At 54.2% G+C, this 18,860-nt stretch overlaps 1 protein-coding gene across 1 annotated transcript in view; it reads right to left on the bottom strand.

Moving 5' to 3' along the window:
- Nucleotides 1-11,940, bottom strand: part of RELT (RELT TNF receptor) — an 82,884-nt gene extending 70,944 nt beyond the window's left edge. Inside the window, exons 1-2 of the mRNA XM_050938161.1 lie at nt 11,824-11,940; nt 11,588-11,672 (exon numbers count right to left, since the gene is read on the bottom strand). Coding sequence (XP_050794118.1) covers nt 11,588-11,672; nt 11,824-11,940 — 202 coding nt within the window. The remainder of the gene's footprint in view (nt 1-11,587; nt 11,673-11,823) is intronic.
- Nucleotides 11,941-18,860: the final 6,920 nt, after the last annotated feature.

Here is an 18,860-nt window from a genome sequence, read left to right as displayed (position 1 = left end):
GAAGCAACCACGAGGCTTGTCCCTTGAGAATGAGCTGCAAGGCAGCCTCCCCCTCCCAGACAAAACATTAGGGCAACGCAAGTCATCCACTGTGATACTCTGTCACAAGATGCTATGCTGAGGGAGGCAGCTGGGGACTGACAAGAGAGTTACTCAGAGACAGTGGGGGAGGAGATGGAGATGAAAAGAAATTAAAGGGATACACAAAACCAGACCCATTTCTCACCCTAGTGACACCCTCAATGGGATTAGAGCTACCAACTGTATCCAGCATCATCTAGTTTACTTTTTACAGCTCACTCTGCCTGGATGGTGATCTACACACATCCATGCACTAGTACAAGGTGCGGACACACGTGTGTAAGTGCTCTACCAACAGAGCCAGGACTGACTCCTACTGACAGCTCAAGCGGTCCTCCTTTAGCTCACGAGATAGAGGGGCTTTGTTTTTGGAACTGATGGGCCAGGGCTGCAGCTCTAGGTCCCCAAGTGTGGGAGAACACGAGACATACATCAGGTGTCTTGTCTGCAACATGCAAATCCCCCATCACGAAGGCTGTTGGATTTGGGTTTCTGATCCACAGGAGAAAGGTTCCAAATTCAAAAGACAACCTGTCTGACTCCAAGACTGCATTGCTTCCTGAGACGCAGGCTGTCTGGTCATAGGTCTGGACAGTGTGTAGCACAATGGGAACCTGCTCCATGAGTGGGATTCCTAGGTGCTACCATAATACAAAACCACCCCCTATTTTCGTGGAGATTCAAGAAGAGGCACAGTCTGAGCAAAGAACCAGCAGCTCTTTAGCCAACTCCCTCACTCGCTTCATGGCCTGGGAGGCGACACAAGACATCTGACCAGCTCGCACTTCAGCAGAGGGAGGCCACTAACAATGGCGAGATTGTGTGGAGGAAGGAGGGGGCAGCCATGAATAATGCTCAGCAGGTACTTTGAAGATTAGCAGCTGTGCATATTTTATTCTCTGAGCCTGTTGCCTCCTGATGAGGAGAGAGAAAAACCAAACTAAGCCTTGGGCCTACACTCCTTAAGAAAGATGCAGCTAATATGCTTGCAAATTCATTCCAGTAAAGGGTCCTACGAGCCGTGAGTAGGCTGACCAGATCACAAGAGTAAAATATCAGGACACATTGGGCAAGTGTGGCATGAGTGAGAGTGAGAGAGATGGGACAGACACAAATGCACAGCCCCGACCAGAGCCAGAGACACAGTGGTCTGCCTGGCCCTGTGCTACTAGCATGCCCCTTCTTGTTAAGGGTGGGCCCATGCTGCACCATGCAGCTCCCCTGCTCAGCACCCCCTGGATCCACTATGCCCACAGCCCTCCCCACAACTCCTCCACCACAAATGCACAGTGCTGTGCACACACACCCTGCCCAGCGCCCCCCCCACAGCTGCCTAGCACCCCACACAACCCCCCCACTTGCTAGTTTCCCAGTACACACAGATTTTCCCTCCCTCCCAGTGCCCTTCCCCACAGCCCCCACCACCACACAATGCCCCACACAGACCCACACTGCCCAATGCCCTGACACACACAGATCTCTCCCACTGCTCAGCACCCCCTGCCCTCAACAGGCCCCCCACTGTCCAGCACCCCCAAAGCACACAAAACCTCCCCCACTGCCCAGTGCCCTCACAGCTCAGCACCCTCCACACACCTCCCAGAGACACTCCATCACACCCTGCCCCCTTCCCTGCCTGGAGGTCTCTGGCTCCTAGAGTGAGAGCGGAGAAGGGAGTCTCCAGACTCTCCACATGCTGCGCCTGCCACAAGCATGAGCTCCATGGCCCCCGTTGGCTGGGAAAAGCACCAATGGGAGCTGCCAGAGCCGCAAAGCGGGGCTTGTGGGCACCGGCAGCACACAGAGCCCCCCCACCTTAACAGCCAGAGGGACCTGCCCCAGGGTGAGGTGTGGCGTCCCAGCAGTGCTGACCTGGGGCAGCTCCTGTCATGGGAAGCATCTGGCACGCTGGTCCCTCTGGCTCCTAGGATCTTGGGTTGGGTGGAGGGCTCTCTGCCTGCTCCTGGCACCTGCAAGCCCTGCCCCTGCAGCATGTGGTGCTCCTGCTGGCGGGTGCAGGTGCCAGGAGCTGCCCCAGGAAGCGGTGAGCAGCGGTACCATGGTTACAGTGCTGTGGCCGGATGGTTCCCAATATTGGGACAAAGGGCATCCTGACCGATGCAAGGTTGGGACACAGGACAAGTCCCCTACAATTGGGACTGTCCTAATATCAGGACCTCTGGGCTGCTCACGGCAGGGTGACAAGGGTCCCAGTCCTGCAAGGAGTTCAGCATGGTGCACCTGTGTGTGAAGCCAGAGGACTCCGCCCTGCCCACACTTGTGGATCCTACTTGCTGCCTAGGTCAGCTTCCAAACAGCTGCTGGGAGTAATTCTAGGACGTCTCCCCACCTCTGACAGGGCAGCATTCCCTGGAACATACACACCCTCAGTGTTAGATCTTTCTCCATTTCCTCAGCACCTTTGGGTAGCCCACTAGGGACGGTTCCATCAAGTCTTCCCAAGCCCATCCTGACCCAGGGCAACTCCATTGACTTCAGCGGAGCTACCCCTAGCAGATAGTGCAGAGAGCATCTTCAGGCTGAAAACTTGACATGGCGCCCCTGGCTGGTGTGATTAGAAAAGGAACTGACAGACTGTGTGTCCAGAACACTGGCAGCAAGACCCCCATTTCCAGCCATCTCTCGTTCATGGCAGGAGGAGGTGGGGAAGGGGTTTAAAAAGCCACAGGATGACTAGAAGCCAGTGTCCCTCTCTAAGTGACCTGTGATTGGGCAGGAGAGCATTAAAAGGATAATCGCTGCACTGCCGGGAGCACCTCCCACACCCTCCCCATGGGGGGACAAGCAGAGGGCAATCGCTGTGCCACACCTTAGCATCAGCCTACTGCTCTTCCTTCTGGGGGACCCGCTGCCTACACATGCCAGGGATGGCCCCAAACACAACGTGGACTTGGCAAAGCTGGTATCCAGCCACACACGCTTTCCATCTTCAGTCTTGTTCACCTAACTTTGCAGCTAGAACCCAAAGGCCCCATGGCCCAGCTGCATGTAAGGGATCCTCCATTCCTACTGGTGTTTTGCCCAAAGAGCCTCATTCGACAGCACTGCACGAGTGACAGGGTCACTTTCAGGTTCAGGCACCATGAGTGGTCACAACTGATTAGAGTCACAGGGTCTGTTCCCTCAGTTGGTGTTGTTAAGGGTGTAATGCTGACGACAGCAATAGAACTACACTGATTTACAGCAGCTGAGAATCTGGGCCAGTTTCTACAGGAAGTTGTGCGTATGAATGGAGACGGTGGGGCGAGGGCGAGAAGTAATATCATGGATGGACTTTGTTTTCTAGAGATCCTACCCAGGGCAAGGCATGGAAGAAAGGTGATAATGTGAAACCAGATTCATCTTGATTCGCAGCAGATTCTACAAGAAAATAGCACTTAAAATCTATCAATCCCTGCTCTCTTCTTGGTAATCCTGTGTATAAGACACCTAGGTTTTGCAATCACAGCACCAGGAGAGCTCAACAAATCATGAGGGCTCACAACACAAAGGAAGGTGAGAGCCGCCATTCTTCCTGTTGGGATGTTAAAACTGGAGGCAAATGGCTTGTTTACAGACGTGCTGAACGTTTTCCCTTCTCATTGACCTCAAGTGCTCAGCACCTTGGATAATCCAGCCATAAGCAACTGGCACAAAGCCACAAAATGAGTCGGGGCAGATCCAGTAATTGAACTGCAGAGTCCCAGCTCACCTCCTGCACACTAATCATTAGACCCCATTACCACCAAAGGAAGAAAAAAATGCCAAACAAGATTGCAGGTGCCAAAACTAAAGAGACAGACCAAACAAACCCACATGCATAATTTGGACAGATTACAATTTCCATGTCTAAGTTAACAGCAAACCAGTATGTAATTGGAGCAGCATGAGCTTGTCAGATGGAAAGAACATGTTTCTGAAATGCAGTGATTCATCTTCAACCCCTTGGGGCGGGGAAGAACATGGTGGGGGGTCCTCCCATCTAAAACATGGCCAATTCCCCTTTCTGGCACATATGCCAGAGATTAGATAGACAGACATTCTTCCACTGAAGAAAAGGTTGATTAGCCCTGGCTGCTTGGTGGATTTTCCTGCAAAGGTCTGCCCGGGGTCATGAAACCATCCCTCACACAACCTGGGAGGGGAGCAAAGTGAAGATTCAGCCATGAAAGCGTCTTTAGAGGCTACCCAACACTTGCAGAGCCAGCCAGGTTTCTCAGGCCACAGGTGGCAGCTTGCTAGCAGGGCTGGGAGGGACGTTTGATTCTGTTTAAAGCAGTATTTTACAGCACAGGGCTTGCGACCCACAAAAGCAATACTGCAGCACCCAGAGGCAGGGAGCGCAGAATAGGCAGTGGTTTTGTACAGGCTCTTTTGCTAGTTTTCAGAGGACTAAGCCCAACCGTGGGACAGAAGTGAGAAACTGGACAGCATCATTACCATCTTTCACCCTGGCCCCCTCCCATCATGACAGACATCAAACCACAGTCAGTTTCTCCATCATGGAGCATCTAAAGCTGCAAACAGGCCCCAGTCTTGTCTCCCCAAGGCTCTGAACCTTGACCCCTCCCACCACACTCAACCTGGCATTTATACAGCAAACCAACACAGTCCAGTCACTGATTGGCCAAGGTCAAGCAGAGTAGCACAGGCTGCCTATGACAGAGGTGCTCCTTGCCAGTCATTCCTTGATTAGTTTTAAAGGAAGAGCCAAGCAGCCCCTGTGCTTAGTTTCCCTTATTTGATTCAGAAACCCCCTGACCTCCAAGCTCTTCACTTGGGAGGTTTGTTTCCTGAGAAACCAGGGGTGTCTGCCTGAGCCTACCTAGGCACCCAGACCAAGGAAACTCAGGGGTCTTTAGTACTCCACCTCACAGCTTTCTTGGTGGTCACAGGCCAGCAGGAACACTAGAACAGTCATACTAAACGTCCTGAATTAAACATACAAGGATTAAGGAAAGATAGTGAAAAGCACATTACTGACACGGCTGTTTTGGAAGCCGGCAGCTGACAGCTGTTACTGCAATGCAGATCCCCACGCAGAACCTGGAGGAGATTGCTGTAATCCCATGAGGGGTGAGGAGTTAGGAAGTTCTGTTAAAAGAGAACTACCTGCAAAGCTATTCCAAGGCTGGGGAGTACAGTTATTGCTCCAGAGTCAACAGTATACCAAGCTGCTGATCTCTCCAGTCATGCATCTCCAGGCAGAGAGAGTCATTGCACCTTTGATTTGGATCATCATAGCATTTAGGAGCCCTAATTGTGAGCATTGCTCCCCACTTTGCACCCCCTTGTGCTAGCAGCTGTACAAACAAGACAATGACCCCTGCCTAAGAAGCTTACAATCTACGTATAACACACGTGTCAGCTAAATGCTGCACTTCAATTTGAAAATGCTGTTATTTCAGAAGGACCATCAGTCCTCCTCCCTCAAATCCTTACTGAAGGTGTGTGCAAGCCAGGAGGTGATTGTAGAGTTTAATACTGTAGCGAATGAGGTAGTGTTTGTGTGCTGCATTGCCCTTTACTGGACAGACTCAGAACTGCTCTGTGTCATAGGCCCTGTACTGCCACCAGAGATTCTCCTTTTAGTTCAGGCAAGAGGCTATGGCATCCAGCTCTCCTTTATTTCACACCCAAAATTACTAATCCTCACAAATTTGTTGATCACTCTGCCCCTCCCCTTTTATTTTTGACAATTTACATCAGAAATAAAGTTCATAAGAACAGCTGTACTGGGTCAGACCAAAGATCCATCCAGCCCAGTATCCTGTCTTCTGACAGTGGCCAATGCCAGGTGCTTCAGAGGGAATGAACAGAACAGGTAATCAAGTGATTCATCCCCAGCTTCTGGCAAACAGAGGCTAGGGACATCATTCCTGCCCTACTCAGTTATTAGTCAAGAATCCTGACTGAGGCTGTAGAAAGTTATTTACACCAAAGGAAAGAATCCCACCATGTTTTAAATTCCTGCAAGAGAACAACTGTGTCTGTCACATGTTGCATCTCATATTTTGGGCTTTGGCAGGTTGAGAGGGATGCAACAGACCAGACCTGTGCTTTTTGGAGGGAGGGGGAGGGACCCAACACCTGCCTCCACTGCCCTGGTGAAATTCCAGGTGTCTGTGGCAAAGTGGCAGCCCTGGAGTCCTGGGTGGCCAAGAATTACTTGCAGTGTATTCACCCCATGATGTGAATCCATGTACACACAGGGTAGGGGGTGGGAAGGGACACAACAAGTGCCCAGTCTAGTCCATGTGTAGATGGTGATAGGGGTACAGGCAGTTAGAATGGATTGAGACAGACCAGACCAATGATCTGTCTGTTGGATGCAGTGGTCGCTCTTTCACAAAAAGGGAAAGAAAGAAAGTGCATACCTAGTAACATCAGGTTTGGTCGTGTCCATGCTCAGGGCCGGCTTTAGGCCGACGCGACCGATTCCGGGGAATGGGCCCCACGCCTAAGGCACCTTTTTAATTTTTATTTTTTTTAAACTTACCCCGGTCCCCGGCTGCGGTCTGCTCCAGGGTCTTCCATGGTCCCGCTCCTTTGAGCAAAGAGCTGGCGGGAGCGCGGTGCAGCCCTGCTCTCCCAGCTAGAGCTCCAGCCGGGGCGGTGGGGCTTGCCGCGCTCCGGCTGGGAGTGTGAGGCCGCGGGGCTTGCCACGCTCCAGCCGGAGTGCAGCAAGCCTGGCGGCTCCGGCCAGAGCGCGGCAAGCCCCACGACCCCGGCTGGAGCTCCGGCCAGAGCGCGGCAAGCCCCACGACCCCGGCTGGAGCTCCGGGCCCTTTAAATAGCCCCCAGAGCCCTGGGGCAGTCTGGGGGCTATTTAAAGGGCCCAGGGCTCCAGCTGCCTTTGCCACCCTGGTCCTTTAAATAGCCGCCAGAGCCCAGCCTCCCCCACGCATTCCCCAGCGCGCCCGTGGCTATTTAAAAGGTCCGGGGCGGGGTATAAGGGGGTTTGGGGGCTACTTAAAGGGCTGGGGTTCCAGCTGCCTCTGCTGTACCCCCTGACCTGCCCACACCAGTCCAGCCCCCCTGCCTGCAGCCAGCTCTGCACCTCGTGCCCATAGCCAGCCCCTGTCAAACCCCCTGTCCTGTCTCCAGCTAACCCCTGCCACACACCCCTGCAGCCCTGCCCAAAGCCAGCCAGCCCCACAAACACTGCTGCCCGCACCAGCCCTGCACACTCTGCCCAGCCTGCACCCTCTGCCTTGTCTCCAGTCAACCCCTGCTGCACCCCACTGCCTGAAGCCAGCCAGTTCCACACTCCGCTGTCTCCAGACCTGCAAACCCCTGCTGCACCCCCCTACGGCCCTGCCTGAAGCCAGCCCCACGCCCCACACCCCTTGCCCTGCCTCCAGCCAGCCCCTGCCCTGCCTCCAGCCAGCCCCATGTCCACTGCTGCCCTGCAGTTTCCAGGGCAGTAACCCTGCACACCTGCTTCAATGAGGGGAGCAGCTGGGACCAACACATGTGCACACCCCCAGGGAGTGGCGGGGACCCACACATGTGAAATGGCGGTCATTAATAGCCAATCAACAGCATATATGATCCAATGTATAATATATAATTTTATTATTCATATAGTTATGGAAAGTAAATAATACATGAAAGAAATTAAAGGCTTTTTAAGTCATCCCTGCCAGGGCCCCGCCGAAAATGTTCGAATTGGGCCTCGCACTTCCTAAAGCCGGCCCTGTCCATGCTAGTGTGCCCACGCGGAAGGGACTTCAATTATCCCCACAGGCTAGTCACATTGCTGGGCTTCCTAGCAGCTCTGATTCATCCCCTCTGACGAGAGTGTTACCTGAGAGGATGCTTTCTTGTCTGAACCCTGCACAGATTGGCCTTTATTAGTTCCCGTGGGAGATAATGCCACAGCCTAATACAGCGAGCAAGCGAGCTCCCTGGAGCTTTATTTCCCTTAAGCAGCAGAACAGCTTGGTGGTGGCAGAGAACATGTAGTTCCAGGCAGGGGATTGGTTTTCAGCAGCACCAGCGAGCTGCACTGATCACGTTTTCCTTCCTGCCCCCATGGGGACGCACACACACTTCCAACAGGATCCATGTACAGAGGCCTGTAAGCTACAGCAGAGTGTCCAGTAACAGGCAGCCAAACCACACTTCAGTGGTGCTGGGAAAACACAAGGCCATAGAGCCCCTGCACCTCCCATGTGCTTTCTGCCATCTGAGGAATCAATTCCCAAAACCCCTGGGCTCTACTCCCATCTCTGCCACTGACTCCCTCACTGGCCTTTGGCAAATCACAATGCTGCCTTGATTACCCCATCTGTAAAACTGCAAGGTTAATAATTATCTATGCCACAGGGTTGTTGTGAGTAATTAGCAATTAGGAAGTGCTTTGCTGAGGGGACTACATAAATTCCAAGTATAATCAGCCTAGTGAGGAAGTGTGACCTAGGGAATTGAGTACTGGACTGGGGCTCAGGAGACCTGGGCTCTATTACTGGCCCATTGGGTGATCCTGGGTCACACTGTGCCTCTCCCCATTTGTAAAGTGGGAATGTTGAGTAGGTAGGATCTGAGTCTGGGATCATAACGACCCCCTCTTCTGGCCTAGTCTATGTTCTGATTATTCTTGTTTCTGCATCAATAAGGAAAAAAATCATGTGTGCACATGCACAGAACAGAAAGTTGCTGCAACTTACATAAGCTGGGGGCTCTCCTGCCAGAAGTCAGGCCAAGGTAGGAGTGGTGTTACATCACTTTTCAAAGAGGGGAACAGTTAGGACATCCCAAAGGCGCACAGACTTTGAACAGTCAGATTCAGTTCAGGCCTGGGGAAGGAGGGGCAAACACCCAATAGGTACACCAAGACTGAGGCCTCAGCCTTCACAGCCCCATTACATTCCAATGCTTCAGTTGCACATAATTAAAGTATCACAGATCCTTTCTAGCACATCCCACAAGAATCCATGAAGTGATAAGAGCGCAGATCAATGGAGCAGGATTCATGCAGAACAACTAAGGGGAGGAGAAATCCCTGCATTTAAAAAGCTATTTTTCCTGCAACAATCCAGCTTTTAGACAGATCCATTATCTTGATGCATACAGTGACAGAGGAGTAAGCTTTAGGGATTTGGGTTTCTCCCAATTGCTGAAGTTAGAGATTTTATTCCCAATAGGGGCACCTTCGTGTTATACATTGTTCTCTCCTCACTGGAAATCTCTGTATGAACAGGATTACTTAGTACAACAGAAATATTAAAAAAAAGGTGGGACCAAAATGGCTCTTCACTTGCTAATGTGATGGCTGCCATTTTGGCCAACACCAGGGCACTCTAGAGCTAAAATACAAATCCCTGGCTGGGTTTATAACCCAAGATGTAAAGAGCCTGGCTCTTAACACACTTGCAGCCTCTGTGGATTGGGTACAGAGGTGGGGACACAATCCAAATTGACCAGTGGATTGCACAGACAGGCTTTGCCAAACCTCCTAGTCCTTACTAAAGGCAACTATGGGGTTGTCCCAGTCTTGGGTATGAGGGCTACAGGATCCTACGCATCCGAAGAAGTGAGCTGTAAATTTGTTAGTCTCTAACGTGCCACAAGTACACCTGTTCTTTCTGAGGGCCTTTTTAGTTACCCATGGAACAGGTTTGCCTAACCTCTCCCCATATGGAGGAGTATTTGCACCTTGGAGAAGGTGCAAGAGACCTAGCCCCTCATCCTGACATGGTTTGAGACTCATGATCACTTATTAAAAAAAAAAAAAAAACAAACGACAATTCTTGTTAAAAGGATGCTAACCAACATTGAAAATACAGATGAGAGCTAATGAAAATACACAAGCAATCAGTTACCTCTCCTCCCCTTCTCTCTATTCTCCCTGCTGAGCCTCAGCCCACCCTGTGATTTACAAGCTCACAGACTTTGCAGCTGAGTCAAGCTAAACACTTTCCAGAACCACTGCAAGCAAACTGTGCCCACCAATATCCCTTTTAACAGGGCCTTTTAACCAAAGGACTTCTTTGGTTTAAACACACACAAGCAACCTCCCCCCCCCCCCCCCGACACACACACATATAGAGATCAGGCAGCAGTTCGAAGCGAGGAAAGAAAGCCGGGGGACAGTCAGTAGCAGGCGCTGGGGTTGTTGCTGATCCGAGCAACCTGCAGGAGGTAGGTACATCTCTGACTTGCAGCCTGTGACATACAAAGCAGCACTGCACAGCACACTTTGCTGCAGCTGCTTTTTCACAGCGTTACCCAAGCCCTGACTGATCTGCAAGAGAAGCCTTTCCCAGAACGGGATAACGTAAGTTAGGGGCAGGCACTGCAGAACAGATTCAAGTTAGTACCTGGAACCAACAGTTCTTTCCTTCCCACAAGATCGGTTTCCTTAACCATTGTTTCAACCCTTGCCTGGTGGGACCTCCCTCGCACCACGCCAAAGGAAACGAGCAATACAGAAGTGCCTGTACTTAGCTGCCGCTCAGGAAAGTGCAACATCTCAGGGACCACGCAGTTGCTGATAAAATACACCGCATGGGAGGATACAGACTCCCAAAGAATCGGAGGGAATTAGCCCGCTCATATTCTGCGCATCTCTAGCTACAGCATTTCTGCATCCGATCTTCTAGGTGTCCTCCAGAACCCAGCTGATTAAACTAAACGCGTTCAGGGTATTTTGCTCAGTGTCACACCATTGTGAGTCTAGAGTAACAGTCTTTCCCAGCGGGCTTTGCTATGCCAGCGTGATCGTTCAAAGCAGAGCTCCCGCACACAAACAAAGGGGGCTGCTGCAGCGGATGTTTGCAAACTCTGCCTGGGCTCACTTTTCCAGCCCGGCTTCCCACAAAAAACTGGGACAAACCTCAGCGACCGGGATAAAACGACCAGGGGGCTGGTAAACAAGGATCACGACACAGACAGGTCTCCTAAACCAAACAGACTCATCAGCCGCCTGTTTCACGCCAGTCATGAGCAACTCCCCCTCCATAAGAAGAGCGGACTCTAAACCAGTTCATACTCAACAGATCAACGGGATATAACGCCAGCCCCAGCAAATCCTTCAGGGCGTGTTTAACATCAGAGTTACCCAGCCACGAGATGCCAATGGGGTGAAAGGGGGTTATGATTCTTCCCGCATGTAGTTTTCTATCTCGCCACCGCTCAGCTAGTGCCGGAGACCGGCAGCGGGAGAGAGTAAATGAAGAGAACCACAATAGATTTTCCTCAACTTACTTTTCTTACCCTCTGTCCACTCAGTGACCAGAGCAGACCCAGCTGGGGGCTACAAGACGGAGTGTGCCAGGGACTCCCGCTGCCAAAACAGCCCGGGTCGGATCAGATGATAACTGCCCGGAACACACAATCCTTCCCGGGTAGGGGCATGAGCCTTAGGAGAGCGGCGGGCTGAGGACGGGGGCTCACCTCATTAGCCACCCTAACGCCAGCACTCTGAACAACGAGCCCCGCGAGTCAGGACCAGCCCCCTAGGCGGACAGGGGCAGCGATCCCAGCCCACCCAGCTCCTTACCTGAAGCGTCTTCCCAGGTGTAGCCCGGAGAGGAGCCGCCCTTGCAACACGCTAGAGACGCGTACAAAAAACCAAGAAATTGAGCCTAGCCCGGCGCTGCTAGGCTCTCTTGTGAATGAAAGGCGCCGGCGGGCTGCAAAGTAGCAATTCTGCCGGGAAGCCCCGCCCCTCTTTATTGCGTCACAACCGAACGGGCCACACCCCCAGCTCCCGTGTGTGAGCGTTCCAAGTCTCGCCCCGGCAGAAAGCTGCTTCCTCCACAGCGACGCCTTCTGGCGCACGTGGGGCGGGACGGGGTATTCGAGAGAAAGCGAGTCCGGAGGGTGAAAGCTGGGGTTCTGCCCCTCGCCCATAGGGGCAGGTTTGTATAATTTTTGGTGGTGCCCCCCACACCCGGTCTCGCCCTGTAAGCTGATATAAAATGAAGCTACAATGCATCAGCACCACAAGATTACAAGGGTCAATTAAAAGTGGAAAGTCAGAAGCAGCACTTGCCTGCTTCAATATAGGGTATTATATTTTGTTGCACCTGTTGTGACAAAGTGGGAATGTTCTTAATGTTTTCTCTGAATACTGTGTGGGTGCCTCAGTTTCCCCTGCAAGGTGCCAACTGAAGGTATTGGGGACAAAGAGATCAGGTGGCCTCCTTGTCCAGAAGAGACACAAAGGCTAGAGGAGATAGTGTCATTTGGAGCTGGCTGGGGAAATGGGGAGAGGCCCAGAACTTGGGTCTGGGCTCCCCACCTCCCAAGATGGACCTGGCTGAGGGGGTCCTGTTTTCTGTACCTACAAGCTCTGTTTCAGACTGTGTTCCTGTCGTCAAATAAACCTTCTGTTTTACCAGCTGGCTGAGAGTCACGTGTGACTGCAGAGTTGGGGTGCAGGGACCTCTGGTTGCCCCAGGACCTGCCTGGGCAGACTCGCTGCGGAAAGCGCACAGTGTGTCTGAGGTCAGACCCAGGAAGGTGTAAGCTTCTTGCTCTGGAGACAGCTCAGAAAGAAGAGGCTCCCCCAGAGTCCTGACTGGCTTTGTATGGAGTAGTTCCAAAGCATCCCAGCATCCCCTTCCACACCATGCGCTTCCCGTAAGGCCGCACAGGCACTGACACTCCCTCCTCTGGCCTTTGTCTCTTTTCCAGGCATTAGGAGGCCACCTGATCTCTTTGTTCTCCAACACCTTCAGTTGGCACCGTGCAGGACAGCAGCCCAGGCCATCAGTTGCCCGGAGACAGGGTTTCGGCCATTCTCTGTGCAGACGGCATCACACTGGCTCTCTAGGGCTCTACAACAATCACACCCCCTTATCCCACCATCTAGAGCCTTGAGAAATGCATAGGGGAAACTGAGGTACCCACACAGTATTCAGAGAAAACATTAAGAACATTCCCACTTCGTAACACCTGTATACAACTACTTCTAACTTTAAGGGTGTAAAATAATCAAGTATTGTGCTAAACACAATGATACTCCAAACTGACCATCAAATTTAAGTTGCACATTTTTCCCCTCAAGTGAGGGCTCTGGGGTGGGGCTGCGGATGAGGGGTTCACAGTGCAGGAGCGTGCTCAGGGTTGGAGTGCTGGGGGCGTAGGTTCTGGGGTGGGGCATGGCTGGGGATAAGGAACTTGGGGTGCAGACAGGCTGCCCCAGGGCTAGGGCCAGAAAGGACTGCCCCACCCCCCACTGGCAGCAGCAAGCTCCAGGAGAGAGATCCCTCCTCTTCCCCCCCCCCCCGCCCACAGCACACTCACTCTGCACCACGGTCACTGCACATGCTCCTAGGGACTCTCTCAGGTCCAGAAAGCCCACTCGCCTCCCCTATGGTGGGTACCAGGGGGAGGGGGTTGCCATCACATGTGGCCTCCCCTGCTGCTGCCCCCCGCCATAGCCTCACTGGGGATGGGGGATGGGGCTGCCCCTTGCCCAGCATGGGGCAGGAGTGGGGACTGCAGGGTGGTGACTGGGGGGGGGGAGAGGTTGTCACAAAATTAATCCACGCCTCATCTGCTCAGGTCTAGGAAGCCCCACTCCTCCATCTCCCCTGTGGTGGGTGCTGGAGGGGGGGGGGACTGCCATCACAGTCCCCCCCTCCAGCACCTTCCTCCCCTGCTGCCGCCGGCTGCCCCTCACCCTAGCCTCACTGGGGATGGGGCTGCCCCTTGCCCAGCATTGGGCAGGAGTGGGGGCTGTGGGGGGAGGGGGTGGATCACAGGGTCAAACCTCACCGAAGCCCCAGCAGCTGCTCAGTTGAGTGAGGTCCACTCCAGATGTCCATCTCCTGGCCGGAAGTCCCCTTGGCGTCTCCTCCAGGTGGGTGCCGGGGGATGGGAGAGAGGGCTCCCTAGCACATGCGTGCCTCCTCCCCCCTCCTCTCTCCCCCTCCCCCCCCTCAGGTGCTCCAACAGTTTGCCGGCCCTTGCTCTCTGAGGCGAGGGGGGGGGACAGATGCTCTGGGGCGTGGTGAGGGAGGGGCACTCCATGCAGGGCAAGGGAGAAACCCAGCTCCAAATATTGGTGGAGCTCGGGCACCTCGAGCTGATATAACCTGCTGCCCCTGCATGGAGCAACTTGCCAGGGGATCAGGAATGGCCACTGCTGCCCAATGGACACAGGATCCAACCCCATCGCACCAGGGCCAGCTCCAGAGGTTTTGCCGCCCCAAGCAACCAAAAAAAATTATTAAAAAAAAGCCACGTTTGCAATCTGTGGCAGGTCCTTCGCTCCAAGCAGGATTGAGGGACCCTCCGCCGAATTGCTGCCAAATAGCTGGACCTGCCGCCCCTCTCCGAAGTGGCCGCCCCAAGCACCTGCTTGCTAAGCTGGTGCCTGGAGCCGGCCCTGCATCCCACACCCAACCCTTTTCTTCCACAGGCCTCTGACAGACACCTGAGGGGTCAGTCTCTGTTTGAGCACTTCAGCAACACTTGGATAGCTGGTCACATCAATGGAGTCTCATTGAACTGAATTGGCTGCACAAGGCACTCGAGGTCAGGGCCTGATTCTCTTCTCACCCACACCTGTTTAAGTAATTCCATGGACTTCGTCTATGTCGGTGGCACCGAGTCCAGTTAAAGAGTGAGATAAAAGGAGTCTGCGCTGCTTTTAGCTCATGCGGGAGAGGCTCCTGCACCAAGGTCCCAGGTTCGATCCCGCCCGCCGACGAGTGGGGTCTGTCAGTGTTACACAAGCAGATGTGCTATTCCTGTGTGGATGCTCTTACTCCAGAACAAAAGCTTCCAGACCTGCAGTTAATTGGGAATAACTTCCCTTGTAGACAAGCCCTAAGTCAGGCAGATGGGCCAGGAGACTCGGCGCCTCCACTTGCTAGCAGGCGGCGAGAATGTCACTTCAGTGCTTGCTGCTCAGACGGAGAGCAGCCAGCATGGGTGGGCCAGGCAGGTACACGTGGCTGCAAAACGTGTCTGGGACCAGTGGACAGCTGACTGAGACATAACGTGAGTGGGACAGAAAAACAGGAGTGCAAGGGGGCCTTGTCCTCCTGAGGGTGAGCTTGCCGGAGGAGCCTGCTTCGTGAGGATAAAAGCCCAGCCCCGCACCCATCCAGCAGAGTAGGATCCTTCACACCCACGGGTATTTGGACGAGTCCTGGCGGTGCACAGGCATGCAGCACTGACGGTAGAAGTCAGGGCTGGGTGAGCTAAGGGGGAAGTGCCCCCTAGTGGTAGGGGCTGTCTGTGTTCCAGGGTAGAAGGCAGCGTTACGCAGATACACTAGGGACACACACACACACTTGGAGCCAGCTGCTTTAGCATCAATTGTGTCTGGTCGTGGGTTTGGGGAACAACATGTGGTGCAGCCAGGGGGCTCATTGTCCAGATTCACCTGGGCTGGGCCATAGAAGCAGATCTATTCTGCTGACCTTGACTAGCCAGGCTGGGGCTCGGTATACTCACTCCCTTGCCTCTCTAGTGTCAGGACTTGGGCTTGCTGCTATGCCTCACCCAGCACTGGGGAATGGAGATCACAGAGCAGAGACACTGTAGGGAGAGAGAAAAAAGCAGCACCGGCTTCTCAGGGACGCACTGGCTATCAACCGGAGGGCTAGCGCCGTCGGGAAAGGCTCCCCGGCTCTCCAAGCCATGCTGTGAGCCATGACACACTCCCCTACCTTCCTTCCACAAGCTAGGCTGCTTGCCAGGGTGCTGCTGCCTCTGGGTAGTGACTCCCTGGCTAGGTGCCCGATGTCAGGGCTGCCTTCTGCTTGCTTGGCTCCGACTTTGCCTGCTGGTCTCCTTGGGCTGGCTGCCGTTCTGCCTGCTGTGCTCTCCCTGGGCCTCGGCTGCTCGCCTCTGCCACGTGGCCCCTCCCTGCAGCGCTGGCCCGAGGTGTATCCAAGGGAAAGGGATTCATTCAATCCCCTCTCTCACCAACTCCCCCTTCCAGGATGCTCCAGCTGCTCTCAAGTCATTGCTGCTGGCAAGGGGATGCCATGTGCCAAGAGGCAGCGTATGGGCTCATGCTATTCAAGTGCCCTTAGTGCCCTCTGCGCTCCCCTGTCTTTGCCTGCCGTGACAGTCCTTCTCAGGGCTTTCAGACGGTGCCCCCTAAATTCTGTTCCCTCCCCACATCGGGCTTATTCCACCACTGCTGGGAAGAACCCATACAGCGATTGCTGGCTTTGGGCAAGGGCTACTCCCGAGTCCTACACCTAGCGCTTGCCTTTTATTGGTCCAGCGGAATAGCTTGGCTTCCAGGGCTCAGCCCACCCCAGCCGGATTATTACTCAGCCATGCAGCCAGGTGCAATCAGTTTTAAAGCAGCGGGCACCCAGGTGGTCCCAGCGTTCCTAGCAGACCGCACCAATGGGAGGGAAAGGCAGCCTGGGTGTGATCTATTTGCAGTGTGGAGCACTTGGAGGCCCCAGCTGAGATCAGGAGCCCCTAGGGGCTGCTCTGTCCAGACCCCACATGAGACACAGGCCCTGCTCTGAAGAGCTGTTACTGTAAAATAGACATGCAATGGGGCAAGTGAAATAGAGGCACCGAATGGGCAAGTGCCTGGGCCAGCCAAAGTGGATCATTTTGACACCCCTGTATTTGCCAAATATGTAAGCAGAGAGGCACAACTTATTTCCATAAACACACCTGAGTCTCTCCCCGTCCCAGCTAGCTGCCAGGGAAGCATTCCTTCAGCCCTGCTTACAGAGGGAGTGCTCCCCACTGGTGGGACCCGCTTCCTGGCTCATTTGCTTCCCTCTGAGCAACTCACAAGAGTCTCCTTGGCTGTTTGTAGCCAGATCTGGATGGCAGCAGGATGCGAGTGAATGGCTCCAGTCCACTCCGGCCAGCATGCGGACTTTGCAGCTTGTAAAGCCCACATGCACTAAGAGCTAGCGAGAGAGTCCTGGATTTGATGCACAATAGGGGCTGAGCTTAGCGACGGGCAGGACCCACCCTTTCACCTAGCCAGGCTGCTAAGAGAGGCTGCAGCAGATGTTAAGGGAATACTCCATGCCATCATTAATAACACCCCTGCCTCCATCTGAGCAGCTCAGCTTGCTGTAGGACCATGGGAAAGTTCAGCCTTATAATGCACCTGGCCATAGGTAGGTATGAATGTCCTCATCCGCTGGGGGTGGCTTACCTGGTCTGCTGTCAGGTGCAGTTGCTGCCTCAGTTTCCCCACCTCCAGTCAGGTGGGTTCCCTCTCAGAGGCAGATAGCTCAGCTCTCCAGCCACAAGGTTGAACACCACACAAGACAGCCCAGCCCTTTGCCTTCCCCAGATCACAGCTTCTTCACTAGGGGCCCCGGCCCATCTCCCCTTAGAAGCAGCCGGTCCCAGGAGTCCTCCGTCCCCTTTTGGCTCCAGGGGTCTGAACTAAACAGCACCCAGCCAGCACGTCCGCAGCTCAGCACCAGCCTCCCTGCCAGGACTGGGCCCCATCCCCCCAGCTGACGTGGGACTAGGGAGACTCCTGCCCTCAGTTTTCTGGAAGCCATGACCCAGGGTCCCTAAAAGGAGCAGCTGCTCAGACTAGGATTCCTGTCCGCTCAGCCAAGATCACCCCCACCTGGAGCCTGCTGCCCAGAGCTTAGGCTGGTCCCACCCAAACCACTGACACACACCCACCCGGGTTCCCTGGGAAGCTCCTGCCTTTTCCCAGTCTCCCCGCATGGAGAGGCCCAGAGCCTGATCCTGCCCCACATTCTCAGTGGGGTTGCTAACTTTCTAATCGCACAAAACCGAACACCTCTGCCCTGCCCCTTCTCAGAGACCCTTCCCCTTGCTTGCTCCATCCCACCTCCCTCCATCGCTCACTCTTCCCCACCCTCACTCACCTTCACCGGGTTGGGGCAGGGGGTTGGGGTGTTGGAGGGGGGTGAGGGCTCTGTGGTGGGGCTGAGGGGTTTGGGGTGTGGGAGGGGACTCAGAGCTGGGGCACAGGGTTGTGGGGGGGTGTGGGCTCCAGGAGCGAGTTTGATTGTGGGTGCTAGGGCAGGGGGTTGGGCTACAGGAGGGGTTTCAGGGTGCGGGGTCCCGTCGGCGGTTACTGCAGCTTCCAGGAAGCGGCCGCCAGGTGCCTGCAGCCCCTAGGCACATGGGAGGCCAGGGATGCTCCACACGCTGTCCTCGCACCCACAGGCACTGCCCCCACAGCTCCCATTGGTCGCAATTCCTTCCTGCCTTAGCGCCAGGTCCCTCCTGCGCAGTCCAACGCACTTTTAACAGCCTTGTCGTCAGTGCTGACCGGAGCCACCAGGGTCCTTTTCACCCGGGTGTTCCAGTAAAAAACCAGACACTTGGCAACCCTAATCCTCAGCCAGAGGCCCCCCAACCAGCCCTGCTCCCAGCTCTTTTATTTCCCTGCTTGAGGAGCTGAATGGCCTGTTCAGTGGGGCTGAACATTTTCTATCCACACGGTTTTTGACAAAAAATTGGGTTTTCAACTTTCATAGAAAGTGTCAGCTTTCCATGGACAATTCGGATTTCGGACACAACAGAATGCCTGAAAACAGAAACATTTGAGTCTGAAATGCCACCTCTCCCATTCTCCCCCGTGAACCAGGTGCCCCAGCTGTACTACAACTCCCATGATGCAGCATAGCCATGCAACCGCCAGGATGCCTGCCCTCCTCTCACTAAGAGAGGAGACTATGGTGTATCATGGGAGATGTGCTAGGGCAGGGAGTTGGGCTACAGGAGGGGTTTGAGGGTGCGGGGTCCCAGCGGTCCAATCAGGGAACACAGCCTATAAAGGAAAATGGGGGCAAGAGGCTTCTGAACTACAATTCCCATGAGGCACTACGCTG

This window comes from Gopherus flavomarginatus, chromosome 1, assembly GCF_025201925.1.
Source record: "Gopherus flavomarginatus isolate rGopFla2 chromosome 1, rGopFla2.mat.asm, whole genome shotgun sequence".
Lineage (NCBI taxonomy): Eukaryota > Metazoa > Chordata > Testudines > Testudinidae > Gopherus > Gopherus flavomarginatus.
The sequence above is the reverse complement of the archived record's forward strand: the minus strand, read 5'-3'. Positions and strand labels throughout refer to the sequence as shown.